The sequence below is a fragment of the Xiphophorus maculatus genome, chromosome 13 (assembly GCF_002775205.1).
Source record: "Xiphophorus maculatus strain JP 163 A chromosome 13, X_maculatus-5.0-male, whole genome shotgun sequence".
NCBI lineage: Eukaryota > Metazoa > Chordata > Actinopteri > Cyprinodontiformes > Poeciliidae > Xiphophorus > Xiphophorus maculatus.
Window position 1 is genome coordinate 13,152,655 of NC_036455.1, and position 19,218 is coordinate 13,171,872.

Below are 19,218 nucleotides of genomic sequence, written 5' to 3' on the forward strand. Positions count from 1 at the left end.
CAGTTTCTCTCTTCAGCTGTTTTAGGGCCTCTTTAAATCCAAATATCAGAATTTTGAATAGCAAAGACAACGCAGGTTGCAGACATACGTGGTGTTTCGCCAGCTCGATTTCGATGGCCTTGGGGTCGGAGCTGACGGGCCGCTGCGTGTCCAGAGTGGTGTGGGTGTGGCTCAGCCAGGCCTGCAGCTCAGAGAGAGCATGCTGGAACTGACCGAGAGCCAGCAGCGCCGCCTCCAGCTTGTGCTGCGGAGAAAAAATATAGCTTCAAAAATGTACTTGTTCCTAGGGCTGAAATGATTAATGTGATTAATCATAATCAATATTTGAAATAATCATCAATCAATCAATTGTTAAGCTTTGTAATTACAGTAATTAAGTCAAAACTGTTAAACTATTTACACATTTTGCATTTAAGATTAAAAGCAAACTGTCTGTAAATCTGTTCCATCCAGAATTCCTCCAGTTTTAGCTTCACCACATTCAAAAGTAGTCACCAGATCAGCAATGTATTGATTGATTGATTGATTTTTTTTTTTAGCTGTGGATGCAGCTAAAAAACGATCATTTGTTCAGATAATTTGTTTTAAATGATCAAATGTTCTCTAAAGGAATGCAGTTATTGCATTTTAGACTAAAATAATGCATAGAAAATTAATTGATTTATTAACATTTTTAATGTATTTCTAATATTGTATTTAAAAGGCTTAATTGATTAGATAAAATATCTGCAGAAGGTTCAAATTTTTAAATTCAAATAATCGATTAATCGCCAAATAATTAATTAATTGATTAAAATAGATGTTGGTAGCAGCCCGGACAGATTCGTCAAACAGAATGAAATATTTGAAGCCTTTATTTCCTGCAGAATCTGTAGAAACTGCCATTTTTTAATCTGATTAATCGTCAGAATAAGTGATAGTTTAACTGATTACTAAAACAATCGCTATTTGCTGCCTTATCTGTTGCTAGAAATCCATCAAACTGCGTTGTTTCCGTCCTTATTACCTGTCTTTGGGTGATTTTATCTCCCAGATTCTCCCAGAGGTGTCGCAGTTCTGTCAGCGGCTCCTGGATCATGTCCCGGTCGGTCTGGTCCGACACTTTCTTCAGCAGCAGCTCCCCCTGGTGGCAGAGCTTCTCCATGTCGATCTGCTGCTGGTAGACGTCCACCTTGTAATGCTGCTCGGGGGCGGTGACCGATAAACAACCGGGTCAGATTTACGATACAAACCGTTCGCGGTACTGATCAGGAGGAAACCGTACGAACCTTGAGCTCCTCTATCTGCTGTTTGACTGTTCCCAGATCAGTTCCTACGGTCGACATGTCGCACAGCTTGATCACGGCGTTGTCCAGGTAGTCGAACATGGACTGCAGGCACAAATAAATGCAGTAAAACATAAGCTCTGAATCTGAGGACTGCAGTGTAACCATAGCGACCCTGAGCGGACCTGCAGGGCGTCCTGGTACTGAACTGAGGCGGTCATGGCCTCCTCCAGCCGCTCCATCCTCTCCCTCCATGTTCGGTTCAGACTCTCCCAGGCAGCATTCATCTGGCAGGAACACAGACAGGATGTGGAGAATCTGTTTGTTCGTAGTGAAATCAATCTGCAAATATTCTCTCCCGTTTGTGGAGCAAATCTGAACCGACACAAAAAGGCAACCAGACACAATGAGCTGCCAGATAATGGGATGTAATTAACTAAAGAATCTATAACTGCATCTTACCGATGATAATTAACACTGAAAACTCAGTAATATATTTTAAAAATGCCGTTTCACCGGAACAGAGATTTTTCTCCTCATAATCAAAATATCCACATTTTTCAGTGTTTTTACACCAACATTCTTTTTGTTTAAATTGATTTAATAATTTATCCTTTTCTATTGTTGTTTATACTGTTAATCTTTTTTAAATGTTAAGTTTTTTTTCAATTATTATTTTTTCCTTTCAATTAAATTGTTAATTTTTCTTTTCCTAATCAAGGTATTAGAATGTTTCTGTTTAAATCACAACCTAACAGCTTCTGATTGGTCCGGGTGAAATGAGGAAGATAATATTGTCTTTCCAGTTTTCTCACCTCATCGATGGTTTTCTTGACTTCAGGTTTCTCAGTTTCTCCGCAGGCGAAGATGAGGTCAGCCCCGAGCGTCCGGACGAACTCCAGCTCCTCCCTCAGGCCGTCCGTCTCCGCCTTGATGGCCTGGCAAACACAACGAGGATTTTAAGCTTCGACAAATGCAGTGCGACTCTGCAGAGAGTCTAGTCCTGTTAGGATCATTCTCTGAACCTCGGCTGCTTCGATCTGCTGCTTGATGAGCGACGGGTCCACCCCGGGGTCCTCCAGCTCCCTCACGATGTCCTGGGAGTCTCTGAGCGTGCTCAGTAGAGCCGCCACGTCGGCCCAGAACTTCCCGGCGAGGTCCAGGACGTCGTTCAGCTTGCTCTCTCTCTCCTCGGCTCGCTGCCGGATCTCGTCCCAAAGGGAGCGCAAACGCAGGAGCCGGGAGCGAACGGCTGCAGGAGGGAAGAAGAAGACAAGTTTTACTTCTCCTAGGGCTGCAACTAACGATTATTCTGATGATTAATTGACTGTTCTGAGGATTAAATGGATAAAAAATAGAATATAACACATATTTCTCACCGAACCACTTATTATTACTCAGCATAAGACAGATCTGCTCTCAAGGTGCTAATTTGGACAAAGTGAAGCTAAAAACTGCTATTTGAGAAGTTCTGGGTAGAACATCTTTACAGAGAAAGTTTTTTGTCATCTTTAATGCAAAATGTATATTTTTGATTAATGATTGATCGATTACTAAATTAGTGGACTATATTAGTCGGTTGGTCACGATTAACTGTTTCAGCGCTAATTTCCTGAGCTTTATGTAACACCGGACAGATGCATCGCGGCGTCTCACCCTGAGCCGCCGGGTCGTCGTGTGCCGCCCGGCTGATGAGCTCCTCCCCGCGGGAGCAGAGGGCGGAGAAGCTGGGCAGCAGCTTGTCCAGCTCCAGCCCCTGAGCGCGGTGCTCCGCCAGCTGCTCCCGGATCTTCTCCACCTCGGCGGCGACCGGCGGAGGCTGCCGGAGCCTCTGCACCGCCGCCTCCAGAGTCTCCAGCAGAGGATCCATCTTGTCATGGAACTGAGGGGAGAGAAACGAAGAGGAGGATTATGAAGAGGATTGGAATCTGAGTAACATATTGAAATATTGAGATATCAATGCAGGAGGATCATTAAGGAAACAGTGATTCCCAACTTTTTAACCCCATTAAAAGGTTACACTCCTCTTCCTAACTCTCTAATTCAAGGCTTTTGAAAGTGCAGGAAGAGAAAAAGTAGTAATTGCAGATGTTTAATTAACTTCAACAAGCCTGTCACTCGCTCATTCCTTCAGCAGCGCCACACTTTGTTTAAATGTAATTACATGATATCCATTCATAAATGTATCTATTTCTTTCTTCAATAAATGTTTGCAATTTAAATTAAATTAGTTTTGCCTGTTCATTCAACAGAAGCTCTGATAAACCTACAGCAGGCAAGAGAAACACTAAAATCAGGATTTACTTTCTATTCAGGTTATTTAATCGTGATAAAAACTAATACAAGCTGGCAGTAACTTGCAGGAAGTTTCTTCTTTCCAACGTTGCTCCAATTATTTCAGGGTTACAGATATTTGGTTGAAAGTCCTACCACAGCATTTCAATCAGATTGATGTCTGGACTTTGACTAGACCATTGAAATACCTTTGTTCTTCCAGATCTACTGCTGTTAAGGATCATCGTCCTGTTGATGACCCAGTTTAGGCCGAGATTCTTTAAGTCATGCTGCCATTTTTCTTTTTTTGAGAAAAAGCTTTCAGAATCAGAGTTTTTGACAACAAACAAGGAATTTTGGTTCTACTTTGCAAAGACGACATTTTTTAAAATGCATTTATTTTTAAATTAGGACATTTGAATTCATTATTCTTTTATCCTTATTTTTTATTACATTTTTAAATATAAATATATAAGAATAGGAATCAACAGATTTACTTCTAATAAATATGCATATATAGTTTTTTATATTTATTTTAGAAGGTTAAACTCTAACTTAAACTCCTATTTTCCTGCTTAATTATTATGGCGGCAGTAATATTGCACTTATTTATTGACTGATGTTTTTGGTGTTCACACATGTAATATTCCTGAACTGTGGTGCATGTGGAAATCTGCTTGTTTCTCCCACTTTGAGAACATTTTTGCACAGAATATTAATTTAATTCAAACTCTGAAAAATGCTGCCAGTGCTTTGCAGTTAAAATGTTTGTTTTATCCATCATCACTTATTCAGAAAGTGGAATTTTAACAATACATGTGCAGCTAAAACAAGAGGTTGGGAATCACTGTTCCTTTAAATAAAAATATCTCAATATGTCACTTTAAACATTTCAAAGCTAAACTCTACAGAACAGAGGAAAGGGACTAAACAGACTGGAGGGAATATTTTACACAAAACAAACCATTAAGTCTTGATTTTTTTTTCAGGAATGTAAAAAAAAGACATAATTACAAAGTAAAACTCAGGGAAACATTTCTGCTACAACAAGACTGATTGGAAAAACAAATTTCATGTTGTGAAAAAGTTTCATATTTTTTCCCCACTGCAGAAAGTGAAACAGAGTGAAATATTTCAAGCATTTATTTCTTGTAATTTCAATTATTCTGGTTCACATATAATGAAAACCTGAAAATACAGATTATTTCAGTAATTGATTAATCAGTTATCGTGACGATTAATCAGTTATTGGGTTTTAAAAATGTAATATTCTGCAGATATTTAATTAAACCCCTTAATTTAAGCCTTTTTAATATCTTATAAGAAGCACACAAAACTAAAACAATTCAGTTATTTTTTAAAATTAAATAAATTAAATATTTGCAGAAACATTGCATTCAATTAGAAAACAATTGATCATTTGTAGCAATGGATGCATCTGCAGCTAAGAAGAATATTTCAAACATCATGTGAAAATCTTTCAGTACAGTGTAGGGCTGATCTGGTCTTATGGATCAACAGAGTAATAAATAAAACTGAGATTTTTGTTTTACATCATTTGAACCAGGTGAAGATAAAACTGTCACATGAGGGTTTCTGGGTAAACTTAATTACAGCTCTGAATTTATTGCTTTTACAGCAAATTTTCTTTTTTGGAGTCTGTATACACAAGGTAGCGATTAATCAATTACTAAATTAGTCAATGATTATTTTTACTAATCAATTAATCGTGATTAATCGTTTCAGCTCTAAAATCTATATAATATTTATGTTTCTCTTTCTGAAATGAAGGACAGAAAATATTGAACTTTCAAAACATTCTTATTTTTCAGACATTCCTGTACTTTAGGAAGATTTTCTTTTAGTTTTTGTTTCAGCGTCGACGTCACAGAGCTGAAACTGAGCAGATTGGAGCTACTTTCTATCTGAGTGGAGGCTTGATGTCTTACCTCTACCAGCTGGGTGAGCAGTGAGCAGTGACCATGGAGAAAATGGAGGTGAGGGGCAACAACACACACAGCAACATCCCACAATGAACGAGGGGCGGGTGGGATTAGGGTGGATTAGGGTGAGAAGGATGCATGTGGAGAGGAGGGAGGAGACAAAGATGGAGGGAAAAGTGTGGGTGGAGGAGACATGGAGTGGTTTAAAAGAGGGGTGGAGGGTGGAGAAACAACACGGTGAGTTCAGTCAGTCATGCTTTCAGTTGCAGAACAAACAGCAGCAACAGCGCTGATACAATGGCGCCTCAGGAGATGAGAAATTAGACTGGAGCTACATTAGAAATGATGCAAAAACAACCATAAACCATTGACTGCTAGCTAAACAAGCTACTATAGCACAGATTATCACAGGACCTGATGATGAGTGCAGATAAAAACAAAAAGATGTATTTATCCCCAAACAGATCTGTTTCTGTAAATGGATAATTTCCCCTCATAAGGAAATTAAATATCTGTTTCAGATAAAAAGGTAAAATTGTATTTTGTAGTTTCCAGAGAAACATTAAAAGTTTTTTTTTTTACAGAGTTCTTACATGTTTTCAACAATTTTTTACAGTAAATGTTTCAACAGGTTTGAAATGTTCAACCTGCAAAAACAAAAGAATGTGGAGAGATGGATGGATGGATGGATGAATGGATGAACTTAGAGATGGATGGATGGACAGATGGATGGATGAACTTAGAGATGGATGGAAAAATAGATGGACTTACAAACTAATGAATAGATAAACAAATAGATGGATGCATTATTGGATGGATGGATGGATGGATGGATGGATGGATGGATGGATGGATGGATGGATGGATGGATGGATGGATGAATGGATGGATGGATGGATGGACAGACAGACGAATGGGCTTGATGAAGAAACTTATTTTGAGAAACTCCTATTTTTTCTATGTAGACAATCAGAAATGGCATAAAGTTTTTAAATATCCAAAATAAAAAATTTTCTGTTTTCTCCAGATCTGGAAAACACTGAAATGCAGGATTTTAGTTTCCAGACTGTGAAGGAACCCTTTGTTAGTTTTTGTTTCCATTTTTGATTAGAGACGCAAATCAAGAGGAACAAGTTTATGTTGGAGTTTCCATGACCCCCTTCCTATAAACACGATGCAATAAATCCTCGTTAGTTTTGAGAAAAACCACAAAAACATTTTAAAACATTTAAAAACAACCAGAAACTTCATGCTGTTTAGTAACGATGTCCTTTAACTCATTTAACACGTTTATTTTTAGTAAATGGAGACATGAGGGAATCCTGCAGCTGGAGGACGGACATATCCGTACCTGTGCAGACTGGGACACTGCCTCGTCCAGCGCTCCGGCGCGACCTTTGACCTCCTCTTTGATGGCCAGGTAGCGCCTCTCTGCCTCGGTGTAGCGCTGCGTCACCGTCGCCCCCTCCTGGAGGCTGAGCTCGGCCAGCTGCGGCCCGATCTTCAGCAGCTTGTCGATGTGAGGTTTGTGCTCTGCGATCGACTCCCTGAGCAGCTGCAGAGAAAAATCCTTCAAAGTGAGAATAAAATCTGACCTGCAGAATTATATCCAGAAAAAATGTTACTCTGCAAATTAGACAACACAATTAAAACATCAGACATTGTACCCAACAAGAATGTACGCTTTAAAAACCTCGACTCAAAGAAGTTATTTGTCTTTTCCTTATTTGCCCACAAGAGGGCAGTAAAGAGCTTTGAGTCTTTGAGAAATAAAAATGGTCTGGGAAAAGCAAAACGTTGTCAATACTTTATATAACTTCATCCGTGATGAAGACTGTTCATCTTTGTCCCATTTCTTCTCAACACCCTGCAATATAGATTCCACACGACCACCACACCATTTAAATCAAATCCTTTTTTTAACAACTGGAAAAATAAATTACGTTTCTTCATTGTTTGTGTATTTTCCAAATAAAAGAAGATAAAAACACAAAATAAAATTGTTCAACATGTCCTACCCTCATCTGGTCCTGCTGCAGCCGCAGAGCGTCCGTGTCGATCGCCGGAGGCGGAAGCTGAGTGATGAGGGCTTCGGTCTCGCCCAGCCACGGCTCCAGTTCCTCGTAGGTCTCCCAGAACCGAGCCACCAGAACCTGAGCCTGCTCCAGAGCCGAGAACCGCTCGCTGTGGCTCTGGCTCACCGTGTCGTAACGCGAGCTCAGAGAATCCGTCTTCACCTGAGGGAGGAGTTAACGCGTGACATCACACACTGGCTCATTTATTACAGGTAATCTTCATCTCCAGCGACGCTGTCATAACAAATACTGCTGGACGATGACAGAAATTATAGCATTAAACAATAATAATGTCATTTTGAGACCATTTTCAACTAATATAATGATAATGGCTTAATAATTACGTTATCATTAATAGAATATTCTGTTGGAGAATAGAATAGAATATATTGTTGGACAATCGATTAAAAATTTGCCACATTCCTCTAATTTTTCATTAAACTACTTAATCCTTTTCTATACCACATTAAAAGATGTAAATAGATAAATACTTAAGAAGAAAATAAAACACTTGAGGAGTTTTGGGTAAAATATATTTACAGACACAAATGTTTTTTCTTAATTCTTAATGTTTATGTTTTGTAGAGTTTTGGTTTAATTACTGCTCTGAAAATGTTGGGTATTTTCAGCAAATGGCCTTTTTGAGTCTGTATACTCCAATTAAAAGTTAACCAATTACTAAATTAGCTGATTATATCACTAACACACTAATCATGATTAATAAGATTAATCGCTTCAGCCCTAAATGCAAGTTCGGCCTGTCAAAGACTAATAAACTTGACGATTTTACAGAACAAGCTGCACTGGAACTGGGTTTTAAATATCCAAAGTAAAACAGAACAAAAAACAATGAATAAAAACAAAATAAAAACCATACAATCAAAAACCATAAATAAGTAGATTATTAAAGTTTCTGTAAATAAAGTTACTCTTCAGAAAATATGTATGATCACACTTTAAATTATGGATCTCATGTTAATTACTCCTGCGATGAATTGATTAATGCTTATCTCTATAATGAGAGGCTGGCGACGCACCATCAGAGCGTCCTTCTGGGCGTCGCTGCAGGCTTCCAGCACTTCGTCTCGGACGCTGAGCAGTTGGTCGACGGTGTCTTTGTGTCGGATGATGTCGATGTTGAAGGCCCTCTGCACCTGCAGCTGAGCCACGGTCACGTCCGGCTCCAGACTCAGCGGGCCCAGAGACGCCAACTTCCGCTCCGTCTCCCCGACCCAGGCCAGCTCTGCATCCACCGCCTCTTCATACTGAGCCAAAGGGTTCAGTTATCGATTAATACAGTCAGAGCATTACCCAAAAATTATACTCAAGTTAGAGTATCACTACTCCAACAGTCTTCCCTCCTCTGGTTGGAACTAAATTTAATTGCATCCATAATTAACACTGATTAAAAAACATTAACAAAAACAGATTTCTCAATAACTGGATGCTTCCTGCAGTACCTGCTGCGACCTCTGGATGGCAGCTTGCACCAGCTGCACACGCTGAGTGATGGTTTCATCGGCATGTCGGTACCGCTGGTTGGCGTCGGCGACAAGCCGGTCCAGGCCTTCGCGGGCGCGCCACGGCACCAGATCCAGCAGGGCGTTGCCCACCTCGTTCACCGTGTCCAGAACCAGGCGCTTCTCAGCCGACACTTTCTTCAGCTCCTGCAGCCAAAAAACCAAAAATAAAACACAGCAACATGAAGCTGAATGCGTCTCATTTATCTTTCTAAAAACATTTTAAATGTCACATCATGAAAATATCATCTCAAACAGGCAAAACCTGGAGACAGGAAACAGATTACATAAACAGAAATCCTTTCAAAAAATGTTGCTGAGGTCCAAGAATAAAGAGCATTTCTATGGAAACTCAGCTGTGGGTGGGCTGATGCTGGAACCGTTACAGACAGAAAGAAACGACTCATTAAAGCAAATATGAATGACTTTTAAATCTGTGATTAAACGTGTGTAAACTGACCTTTATGCCTCTAAATAAAGTCTGAAATCGGCTTTAAAAATAAACGTTTACAGCTGAACAGCGACCACAAACTTTCAAATTCAAAAATACTTTATGAATCCCAAAGGAAAATTAAATGATGTAACACATATTAAATCAAAGATTATTCTAGATCTCCTGTAGCAGTCTGTATCACAGTGAATTTGAAGAAGCCTCTTACTGAAGACCCTGTTTTCCTCAGATAGTCTCACGAAGAGGATTGTTTTTGTTTCAATAAAAACAAACGACACAACTCCCCCACCTTCTGTCTCTCCTGGTAGGCAGGTGAGGCGTCAGGCTCCACGTTGCTAAGCTCCGCCTCCACGCCATCCAGCCATTGGTTGAGGTCATCGTGGGCCGCGGCGAAGCGCGTGGACAGCTGCAGGGCCTGCTCCAGCGTGCGGAGCGCCTTGCTGCTGCCGGCCGTCATCTCGGCGTAACGGGACTTGATCCCGTCCAGCTTCTCCTGGATCAGCAGAACTTCCTCACCTGGGAGGAAAACGTGGAGCATCCCGTCATGGAACCAGTGAAATTCAAGCATTTTCAAGAGTTTTCAAGGCATGTTTTCCACAATTATATAAAAACAATACAAATGAACTAAATGTCGGTTTCAATTCATTATTTCCTGACATTTATTATTGTTGCTAATGTCTTATGATGATATTTTACATTCTACTTCTATTTTACAGGGACAAGTTTAACTAAAATATTAATAATCACTTTCAAGGACATCATGCAGAAATCAAGCACTTTCCAAACCTAGAAAATGATCAATTAAAATTCAAGCCTTTTTCAGGATTTTAAGAATCCGTATGAATCCTGTGGAAAATCCAGGACACTGGAAAGCAGCTCACCTGTGGTCTGCTTGAGTAAAGCTTGTCCGTTTTTGATGGCCTGATCCACAGTTTTCTTCCTGCTCAGGATTTCTTCATTAAGAGCCTGAAGAAGAAAAACAACAGAAAACAGCTTCATTTATGTTTTATATTTCTGCTGTTTCTCTAAAATAAAAAAAGGGCAAAAGCTGCTTTTTATTTCCTTCACTTCAAAAACATAAAATCTTACAAAATCATTTTGGTTTAGCTTTTAGTTCAAAAATATTAGTACACTGTAAATAAGACTAAACTAACCTAAGATTAACTTTTTGGCACGATATAGGAGCCAATAATTCCTTAATATTGGTGGAAAAGTCCTAATTATAGGTAAAATAATCTGACAGTTGAGCAAGACATTTTGTTTTTAGGTCAAAATTAGCTAAAAAGCTCATGTTAGCTTAAATGAAATCATTATGTTGGCTCACACTAACATGCTGAGTGAGTAACATTAACCCAATCCATTCAGTAAATAAACTTTAGCTTAAAATGTCTTGTTCCAATGGCAAATTATTTAGCTTTTTTATTTACTTTCATCAATATTAAGGAACAGAAATTAGTAGGTTAGTTTTGTCATATTTCAAGTACACTAGGGTATTTGTACCAGCAACTAGACCAAAAATACTTGGTGAGATTTAAGTTTTTTCAGTGTTGGGGTCGTACCAGTGTGTGTTTGTGCTGCTCGGCCAGGAGCTGGGGCTGGTAGCTCTGCACCGAGACCTGACCCAGTCTCTGAGCCACCTCCGCCAGCCAGTTCAGCACCTCCACCTCCTCCTCACCAAACAGCTGCGCGTTGGCCAGCGCCTGATCCAGCAGCGCCGCCCGCCCGGCGCACCAATGGGCGAGCTCGGAGTGACCCGACCGCACCGCCCCCAAGCGCTCACGCAGCCAATCACGATCGGCGGCGCAGCTGAGCGGGAACAGAGACTGGCTGAGGGACTCGAGGTGGTCAACCTCAGCCTCTCTGGAGGAAACGTCCTCCTGGAGCGCCTGGGAAGTGTGTGTGTGTGTGTGTTTTATATGAGCAGAAATGAGAAAGGAAAATAAAACAACAGAAAACAGATGGATGAAAACACAAAGTAAGACCATGCAGATGAAAAATTATAAATAACAACACAAACATTAAAAGATGATAAACTGAAACAACATGGATGTTGGAAGTGTGTTTTTTTTTATCCTTTTCAAGTTATTTTTTGGATAAAAATGTTGTGTTTTCTATTCACTACTTTTAGGACTGCAACTAACAATTATTTTAGCATTTGATTAATCGGATAAAAAAATGTAACACTCAACAGATTCTTCACTTAACCACCTAAGCCTTTTCCATGCTACTTTAGAAATACATTAAAATATACAAATAATTCAATTAATTTTTTAAATAAGAAAAACATTTTATTGCGTAAAATGAAATACCGTAGCAGTAATTTACTAAATCTGAACTGGGTGGAGTCACACTGCCACTTCAGGAGTTTTGACTAAAACAAATTTACAGACTTAAGTGGAAAATGTGTTAAATTTTTGTAAAGTTTTGGCTGAACTACGGCTCTGAATATGTTGTTTTGTTCAGTAAATGGCCTTTTTTGAGTCTGTATACTTCAGATAACTGATTACTAAATTAGTTGACAATTTTGATTATGGATTAATCGCAATTAATCCAATTAATCCATTTACATTTGTATTGATTTTCTATGAAGGCCGACATGACCGTTTGTTGGTTCTTCTCCCTAATCTAATAAGTAAGTCTCTTGTCTTCAGGTTTCTGAACCGGCGCCGGTTCCGTCGGCAGACGGTACCTTGTGCTTGACGATCTGCTGGGTGATCTTGGCCGTTTGGGTTCCCATGGGCTCGGCGGAGCTCAGGCGTCTCTCGGTGGCGCTCAGCCACTCTCCCAGCGGCTCCAGCGCTTCGTGGAACTGCAGAGCCAGAACCTGCAGCTCCTCCAGCTGCCGCTGCCTGAGACGGGACAGAAAATTGGGAGTTTTATTCGTATTTTATTGCTTTTGCAGGCTTATTTCTTGTCATGCAAGCCCATTTTATTAAATATTCATGAAGTTTTTATTAGATACAAGTCTATCTAAAGCTTCTTCTAAACGGATTTGTCAGACACAAATCAGTTTTGCTAACAGCTAAAATATTATCTTGTGTGTATGAGTTTGTGAGCGCGAAGAAAAGCTTGCAGCAGACGGTTTAATCATGTTTCATACTTTCCACCATGGTGCAAAGCATCATTGTGAAATGAGATTGAGATTTCTGATGACTCTCTTTATTGTGGTTTCACAAATATAAATTACATTTACACCACAGCAACCAAACATTTTTCCATAACAGAAGAACATAACAGGATATAAGCAGGAGATATGAGGATGTCGACGTGCATCCGGGGCTGTTTTCAACTAACTATGTGGAAATATCTGATCTCTCTTTCCCAGGACTAAATAAGATTCTGTAGTGATGAGTGACTGAAAACAACTGGATCAAATGTTCTGGTGGAACCGGATCTGCTCGGTGCGGTGGGGGGTTTTACCTGCCGCCGGCCTTGTCCAGCAGGTCCGACCATCGCTCCGACAGACTCTGCAGCTGGACCTGGATCTTCTCCCGGTCCTGAGAATCCGCCGTGGCGGCGATCCTGGCGCCTTCCGCACGGATCATCTCCACGGTCGGCCTGCGGTCGTCTAACAGCCTCTGCAGCAGCTGCAGAACAGGAAGTGGGAACATTTTAAACCTGAAATCCGTTTTGAGAAGGTGAAACTCCCACCTACAGGTTTCTAACAATCCCTGGACACAGGACACTAAACCAGATTTCTCTCTGCTGGCAGCTGATACTTAAACTTTGATCCAAACACTATAAAACTTGGCAACAATGAAACATATTTGCTGTTGGTTTGGTTAATGGATGAGATTATAAGAAGCTTAAATATGTCTGGATCAATGTTTCTTTTCCAATAATAAATCAAACTTAAAAACTAATACTTCTGTTTTACACTGCAAAAACACAAAACTTTATTTTAGTTGTAACATGTAAAAAATGTCTCGTCATAAGTGAAATTATCTGCCAATGAAACAAAAGTATATTTTTAATCAATATTAAACAATTATTGACTTAAAATAAGCTCATACATGTTGCTGAAAAGTTATGTGTTAGTTAGCTTTGTCTTATTTCAAATGTACTATAATTTCTTCCTTTGTCTCATTAAACTAAACATTTTTTGTTGTGCCGCCTGAAAACAAGCTCATATCTTCTTCCTCATAAACAAACAGATTCTCAGAGCTTTAAATCGCCAACGTTGCTGTATTCAAACAGCCTGAGTTGGTTTCCTGCCAGCAGCTGCTCTCTGTTTACTCTCTCTCTCCTGTGTGAACGGCGAAACGCTTTACGTCACAGAGGTAAACAAACATGATTGATCTGTAACTGGCTCACATGAGCACAAACACAGGAAATATGTGAGGCTTAACAAGGAAAAGTGCGTCTCTGGACTGGCAGACATTGTTTTTATAATGATCTATACAGAAAAATAGATATAATGCAACAAAAACACAGATTTTTTGTAAGTTTATTGACTTATTTTACCTTTTGCTCCTGGATCTGAGCCTTCACGACGCGGTATTCAGCAGAAGGAGGCCTCTGATTGGCTACCAGCTCCTCCGTGTCGCTCAGCCAGCTGAGCAGAGGCTCCAGCGCGTCCTGAAACTTCCCACAATGCAACAGGGCCTCTTGCAGCTGGGCGATACGTTCTGCAACCTGACGCCAAAAAAGAAAAGATAAAAACACTTATTATTATACAAACACTGCGACAGACTGGCGACCCATCCAGAGACCCCGCCTCTCGCCCGGAACGTTAGCCGGAGAGGAACCAGAACCTCCCGACCCAACTGGGGGCAAGGGTGTAAGAAAATGGATGGAAGGATGGATGGATGATTCAAACAAAACAGATATGCACAGGATGATAAACATTTATTTTCAATACCATGAACTCAATCAAAAAAAAAAAAAAAAAAAAAGAAAAAATATACAGAAACTTAAATATGAAGGTGCATCATTGGAGCGACAGACAGATATTTTTGTGAGTATTTACTTTAATAACTTTAACTTGAATGATGAATGTTACAAGACGGAGAAAGGCTGTGATGTATAAAAATAGCTGAACTGATATTTAAATTTTAGGTAAAATTTTTACTTTTACATTTTGTACTTTTTATTTCCTAAGACTTTGCCAAAAAATAATAAATCAACTGAAATTGCATCAAATAATAGTTTTTGATTGTTTAATGTAAGTTTAAGGCTCCTAAATGCTTCTTATTTTAACTAATTTAATCATTTTAAAAGGTTTTTATTCACAATAGATTTGGTGAAACTTTTTCCATTCTATTTAATTTGTAATCTATTAAAGTTAATACATTAAATTAGATTAAAAACTCAGGAAGCAAAGTTCATATTGCAGTTAAATAAACCAGCCTGGTTTTTGTTAAGCTGAGGGGTTTAACTCTGTTTTTTTTTTTGTTTATCGGCGCCGTACCCGTTTGTTGAGCGAGTTCCAGCGCAGGTTGGTGGTCTCCAGGTCGTGCTCCAGCGCCTGCGTGTCGGTGTGCTTGGCGGCGCTCTGGATCAGGCCTTGACCAACGGCGTTGACGTGCTGCAGCTTCGGCTGGATGCCGTCCACCTGCTCACGCTCCACAGCCTGACAAAGTGAAAAAACATCAACTGACAGGAAGCAACTCCAAAAATATACCTTGATTTATCTTTTTGCTGCTTTTTTTCGTCATCCTTCTAAACCAAATGTTTTTCCAAACAGTTCAGATTTTCTCAACTATAAATCTAAGTGAACAAAGACGACAGATTAAGTTCCTTAAGGTTAATTTAATTTCAAATCGACATGCTTCCTTTAGCTCCATTTATACCATATGCAGACGACAATAAATTAAATATCGCAATAGAGACATGATCATTATCAATGAATAATACTTATATTCAACATTCAATATATCAAATATACACTGGATAGCCCCAGCATTCTCAGAGATTTAGGAAGAGGAAAGGCTTTAGCCACTAAGCTAGGTTAGTGGAATCTACTAACTCACTCACTCTTTGGTTGCCTAGCAACAAAACAGTTGCTAGACTTTGGTTACTTAGCAACAACTTGCTGAGTAACTTGCACAGCAGCAGTTTCAAGTTTTGCCATTGTCTCTCATAATTCCGTAAAAATTAAAAACAACAGAGTGGAGTGAATAAAACAGGAAAGACATGACACCAGTTTGGCAGTTCTTTAGATACTTAAAACAGAGAAACTAATCAATAATTATTGATAAATTGACGCTGATAATGTGCAGCCCGAGTCACCACATTATCACAGTCCATCACAGGGACTCAGAGTTGCAAATTATAAAAACTGGATTGAATTTGTCTCCAGTTTCATTCAAAACACCGTATCGCATTTACAGCAAACATGATCGCAAAAGAAACTGATCCGATCTGGGTCGATTCAGTCCAATTCCACACGGGCTCAACGTCATAAATTCCTGTTTGATTCTGATTACAAGGAACTGCAGTCAGGTTCAGTTGATTTATCAACCAGAGAAAGTTTAGTAATAAATCAGACAAGTATCGTTTTAAACATTGAGAGAATTTAGGGATTCCTGTCAAAATAAGACTTGGAAAACTGATGCATGCTTTTATTTTGTAGTAGATTAGATTATAATACAAAAAATCTTTTGTTACTTTAGGTCAACGAATCTCAAAATAGTTAACTGAACCAATATTTGACAATTTAATAGAGAAATATTATAAACAAGGTTCAGTAATGAAGCGTACATTTAGTCTGCATGACAACAATATGTAGCTACATTTAGAAGCAACTGGATCTGAGGAAGTGTGAATACTGGGAGACAGGAAGGGAACTGGAACAACGAGGGAGGAGGAATTAAAAAAAAATGGGATGGGAGGCGGATTAGGGGGATTAGACTTCAGGATGAGTGAGTAGCTGGCTGGAAAAGGCTGACTCGACACACACACACACGCGCGCGCACACACACACACACACACACACACACACACACACACACACACACACACACACACACACACACACACACACACACACACACACACACACACACACACACACACACACACACACACACACACACTTATTCTGGACTTCATCACAGACGTTTATAAAGTATACACACACACACACAACGTCGCCTGTCTGGTCACATTACTCACACACACATACAGATAAGACTGGGAGCCATGTTGGGATGACAATGGGAGCAGCCGTCAGACACTAAAGACAACCAGACTTCACTGGGCTGGCTGGGAAACACCCAGCAGCAGCCAACTCGTCTCCTCTGCCGTAGTAAAACTGAAACCAAATACGTCCAGACAAAAGGCTCGTCTCACTGACACAAACATTCCACCTACAGCCACTTAACGGGCAAATCTGCACCTCGTCCGCCTTGTTTAGGGTAAAACAAGCAAGAAAATATTGCAATGCTGTAAAATTGTTCATAATTTTCTTGGATTTTAATGGTTAAGTGTTGCAGAAATGACCACAAATTGGTAAACGTCCCTTTTCAGAATACCAGGATATTTTAGAAGGAAAAGTCATTTCTGACTTGGCGGCAGCGTTTTCCACCAATCAGAACGTTTGGTCTAGAAATAAGTCTGCTGTAAACTAAACACCAGTTGGCTCAAAAACAGACCAGAGAACCATGTGAGATGACACTTTAGAAACTTTAAATTGGAAAAGTACCTGTTAGAATAAAACCGGGTCCAAATAAACATCCTCGATGTTTAGTTAACTGCAGCAAAACAAACAAAGATATTTTTTGGATAAATAGAGAAAAATTAAGATTCTAAATCTGGAGTTAAATATGATGCAACTATCATTTTCATTTCTCAAAAAATTTAAAACTCAACCTGGCAAAAACTTGCTTTGGGAAATAATATGTTTAATTGGTTTGTGTCTATTTTAAGATTTTATTATTATTAATCAGGATGCAACTAACGATTATTTTGGCAACTGATCATTCTGAACATTAATCAATCAGATAAAAAAATTCATTCATAGATTTTTCATTTAACCACTTCAGCTTTTTTATGCAATATTAGAAATGCATTAAAAGATGCAAACTAACAAATAATATAAATCATTTTATAACTTTATAACTTAACATTTGTTGTCTAAATATAGAACATATTTAGAGAGAAAGTTTTGTTTTCATATTAAATGTTAAATTTATATATATATTACACAGTTTTGGCTTCATTATTTTTCAGCAAATAGCCTTTTTAGAGTCTATACTTTAAGTGAACGATTAGTCAGTTACTAAATTAGCCGACAATTATTTCTAATATTGATTTATCGCAATTAATTGTTTCAGCTCTAATTATTAATATTAATAGTCAATATCTGACATAAAACTTGTTCTGCTGGATTCCTTTAAGCCATTCTTTTTATTCTCAATAATTCGCTAAATCCATAATTTCACCCTGTTATGTCCAACAGCTGACCAGCAGGAACGCCACATCACCACAGAAGGATTTTTTCCCATTCTGGTTCTGGGACTAATTCCCTCAGAGTGGGGGTCCGCTGCGGTGATGGGACGGACAGGGGGGTCCGAAAGCTGCTGAAATCCTGACATTTAAAGCAAACCCACAGAGGGTGAAGCAGACATGGTGGTGATTTGCGGCGCTGCAGCAGCCAAACCCCAAACAGCCACACATGAGATGAAACCCACACATGCAGCAGAAAAATATCTGAACACTGAGAAGTCGTCCAGTCAGAGAAAACTGATTATTACTTCAGATTTTACTTCATTATGGTTTGGCTTAATTTCTGGTGATAAAGACTTTGCGTTTTTCTTATTTATTATGTAATTAAAGAGAAAGTATTACGTATTTTCCAGCCACATGGTGCCATTTTATAGCGCAATCAAGTAACTATGTTACCTTCAGTTGTTATAAAGATGCTGTAATATCAAATATGACTTAAAGAAATTTGACTTTGTAATGTAACAATGTAACTTCCTTCAGGAAGTCATCACAACATCGATCCTTTATTAACCCTTTAACTATTTTTTTTTAACCAGCATTTTACTGAAAAGTAGCTCCTACAATGAGCTTAGCAGATGTGCAGTTCCACCAGGTGTTCACTAATTTGCTGCTGGCTAGTCTGCAGGAGCTGCTCTGTGAGGTAGAAGCTCATTAGCTTGGAAACTGCAGCTCTGAGGAGGTCCTGCGTCTTGAAGGCATTATTGGTAAAATAGTTATTTCTGTTGTCTGAGTTGGAGCATCTGAGGAAAGCACTTTTAGTTGTGGATGTAATGGATATATTAAAAACTAAAGATTGTTCTGGGATCATTTCCATGTTTTCAAATCATAAATATAATATCTTGCTAGAAAAAAGAAAGAAATATCTACTTTTTGCGTTTTTATGAGAAGAAAAAAGCATCAGGTCAGCTGAGTTAGACAGCAGGTCTTGGTGGTTTCTCTCCAGTTTTAAAACAGACATGGCAGAAAAACCCTCCTCTTCACTGACATGAGGCAGTTATGGACGTTTATGAGATGTTTTCTGAAGCCGAAGTGCTGAAGCTATAGGAGCCATGAGGAGCTGAAGAGACGACACCCAGCAGACACATAAGAAAAGACAGAACCACCGCTGGCGTTTTTAGGATGCTTTAGGCACATTCAAGTCTATTAACTTTACCCAGTAAAAGTGAAACATTTAGACACAGGTTTGGTTCCATCTAGTCTGGCTTTGCAGCCAACCACAATTAGTTTTAATGTTTTTTAATT

At 39.1% G+C, this 19,218-nt stretch overlaps 1 protein-coding gene across 13 annotated transcripts in view; it reads right to left on the minus strand.

The window, feature by feature from the left end:
- The window catches only part of LOC102220865 (microtubule-actin cross-linking factor 1), a 128,391-nt gene that overhangs the window by 23,920 nt on the left and 85,253 nt on the right, over nucleotides 1-19,218 (minus strand). For 9 of the 13 annotated variants that reach the window (XM_023345480.1, XM_023345479.1, XM_023345477.1 and 6 more), the window contains 19 exons: nucleotides 14,939-15,100; nucleotides 13,993-14,163; nucleotides 12,949-13,115; nucleotides 12,218-12,377; nucleotides 11,088-11,414; nucleotides 10,410-10,494; nucleotides 9,818-10,044; nucleotides 9,018-9,224; nucleotides 8,595-8,822; nucleotides 7,501-7,719; nucleotides 6,834-7,037; nucleotides 5,489-5,497; nucleotides 2,922-3,147; nucleotides 2,291-2,517; nucleotides 2,081-2,203; nucleotides 1,451-1,552; nucleotides 1,269-1,370; nucleotides 1,007-1,180; nucleotides 89-244 (listed from right to left, as the gene is read on the minus strand). In XM_023345480.1, the coding sequence (XP_023201248.1) occupies nucleotides 89-244; nucleotides 1,007-1,180; nucleotides 1,269-1,370; nucleotides 1,451-1,552; nucleotides 2,081-2,203; nucleotides 2,291-2,517; nucleotides 2,922-3,147; nucleotides 5,489-5,497; nucleotides 6,834-7,037; nucleotides 7,501-7,719; nucleotides 8,595-8,822; nucleotides 9,018-9,224; nucleotides 9,818-10,044; nucleotides 10,410-10,494; nucleotides 11,088-11,414; nucleotides 12,218-12,377; nucleotides 12,949-13,115; nucleotides 13,993-14,163; nucleotides 14,939-15,100 (3,276 nt within the window). The remainder of the gene's footprint in view (nucleotides 1-88; nucleotides 245-1,006; nucleotides 1,181-1,268; nucleotides 1,371-1,450; nucleotides 1,553-2,080; nucleotides 2,204-2,290; nucleotides 2,518-2,921; nucleotides 3,148-5,488; nucleotides 5,498-6,833; nucleotides 7,038-7,500; nucleotides 7,720-8,594; nucleotides 8,823-9,017; nucleotides 9,225-9,817; nucleotides 10,045-10,409; nucleotides 10,495-11,087; nucleotides 11,415-12,217; nucleotides 12,378-12,948; nucleotides 13,116-13,992; nucleotides 14,164-14,938; nucleotides 15,101-19,218) is intronic. The other 4 variants (XM_023345487.1, XM_023345486.1, XM_023345476.1 and 1 more) reach the window with 3 other exon arrangements.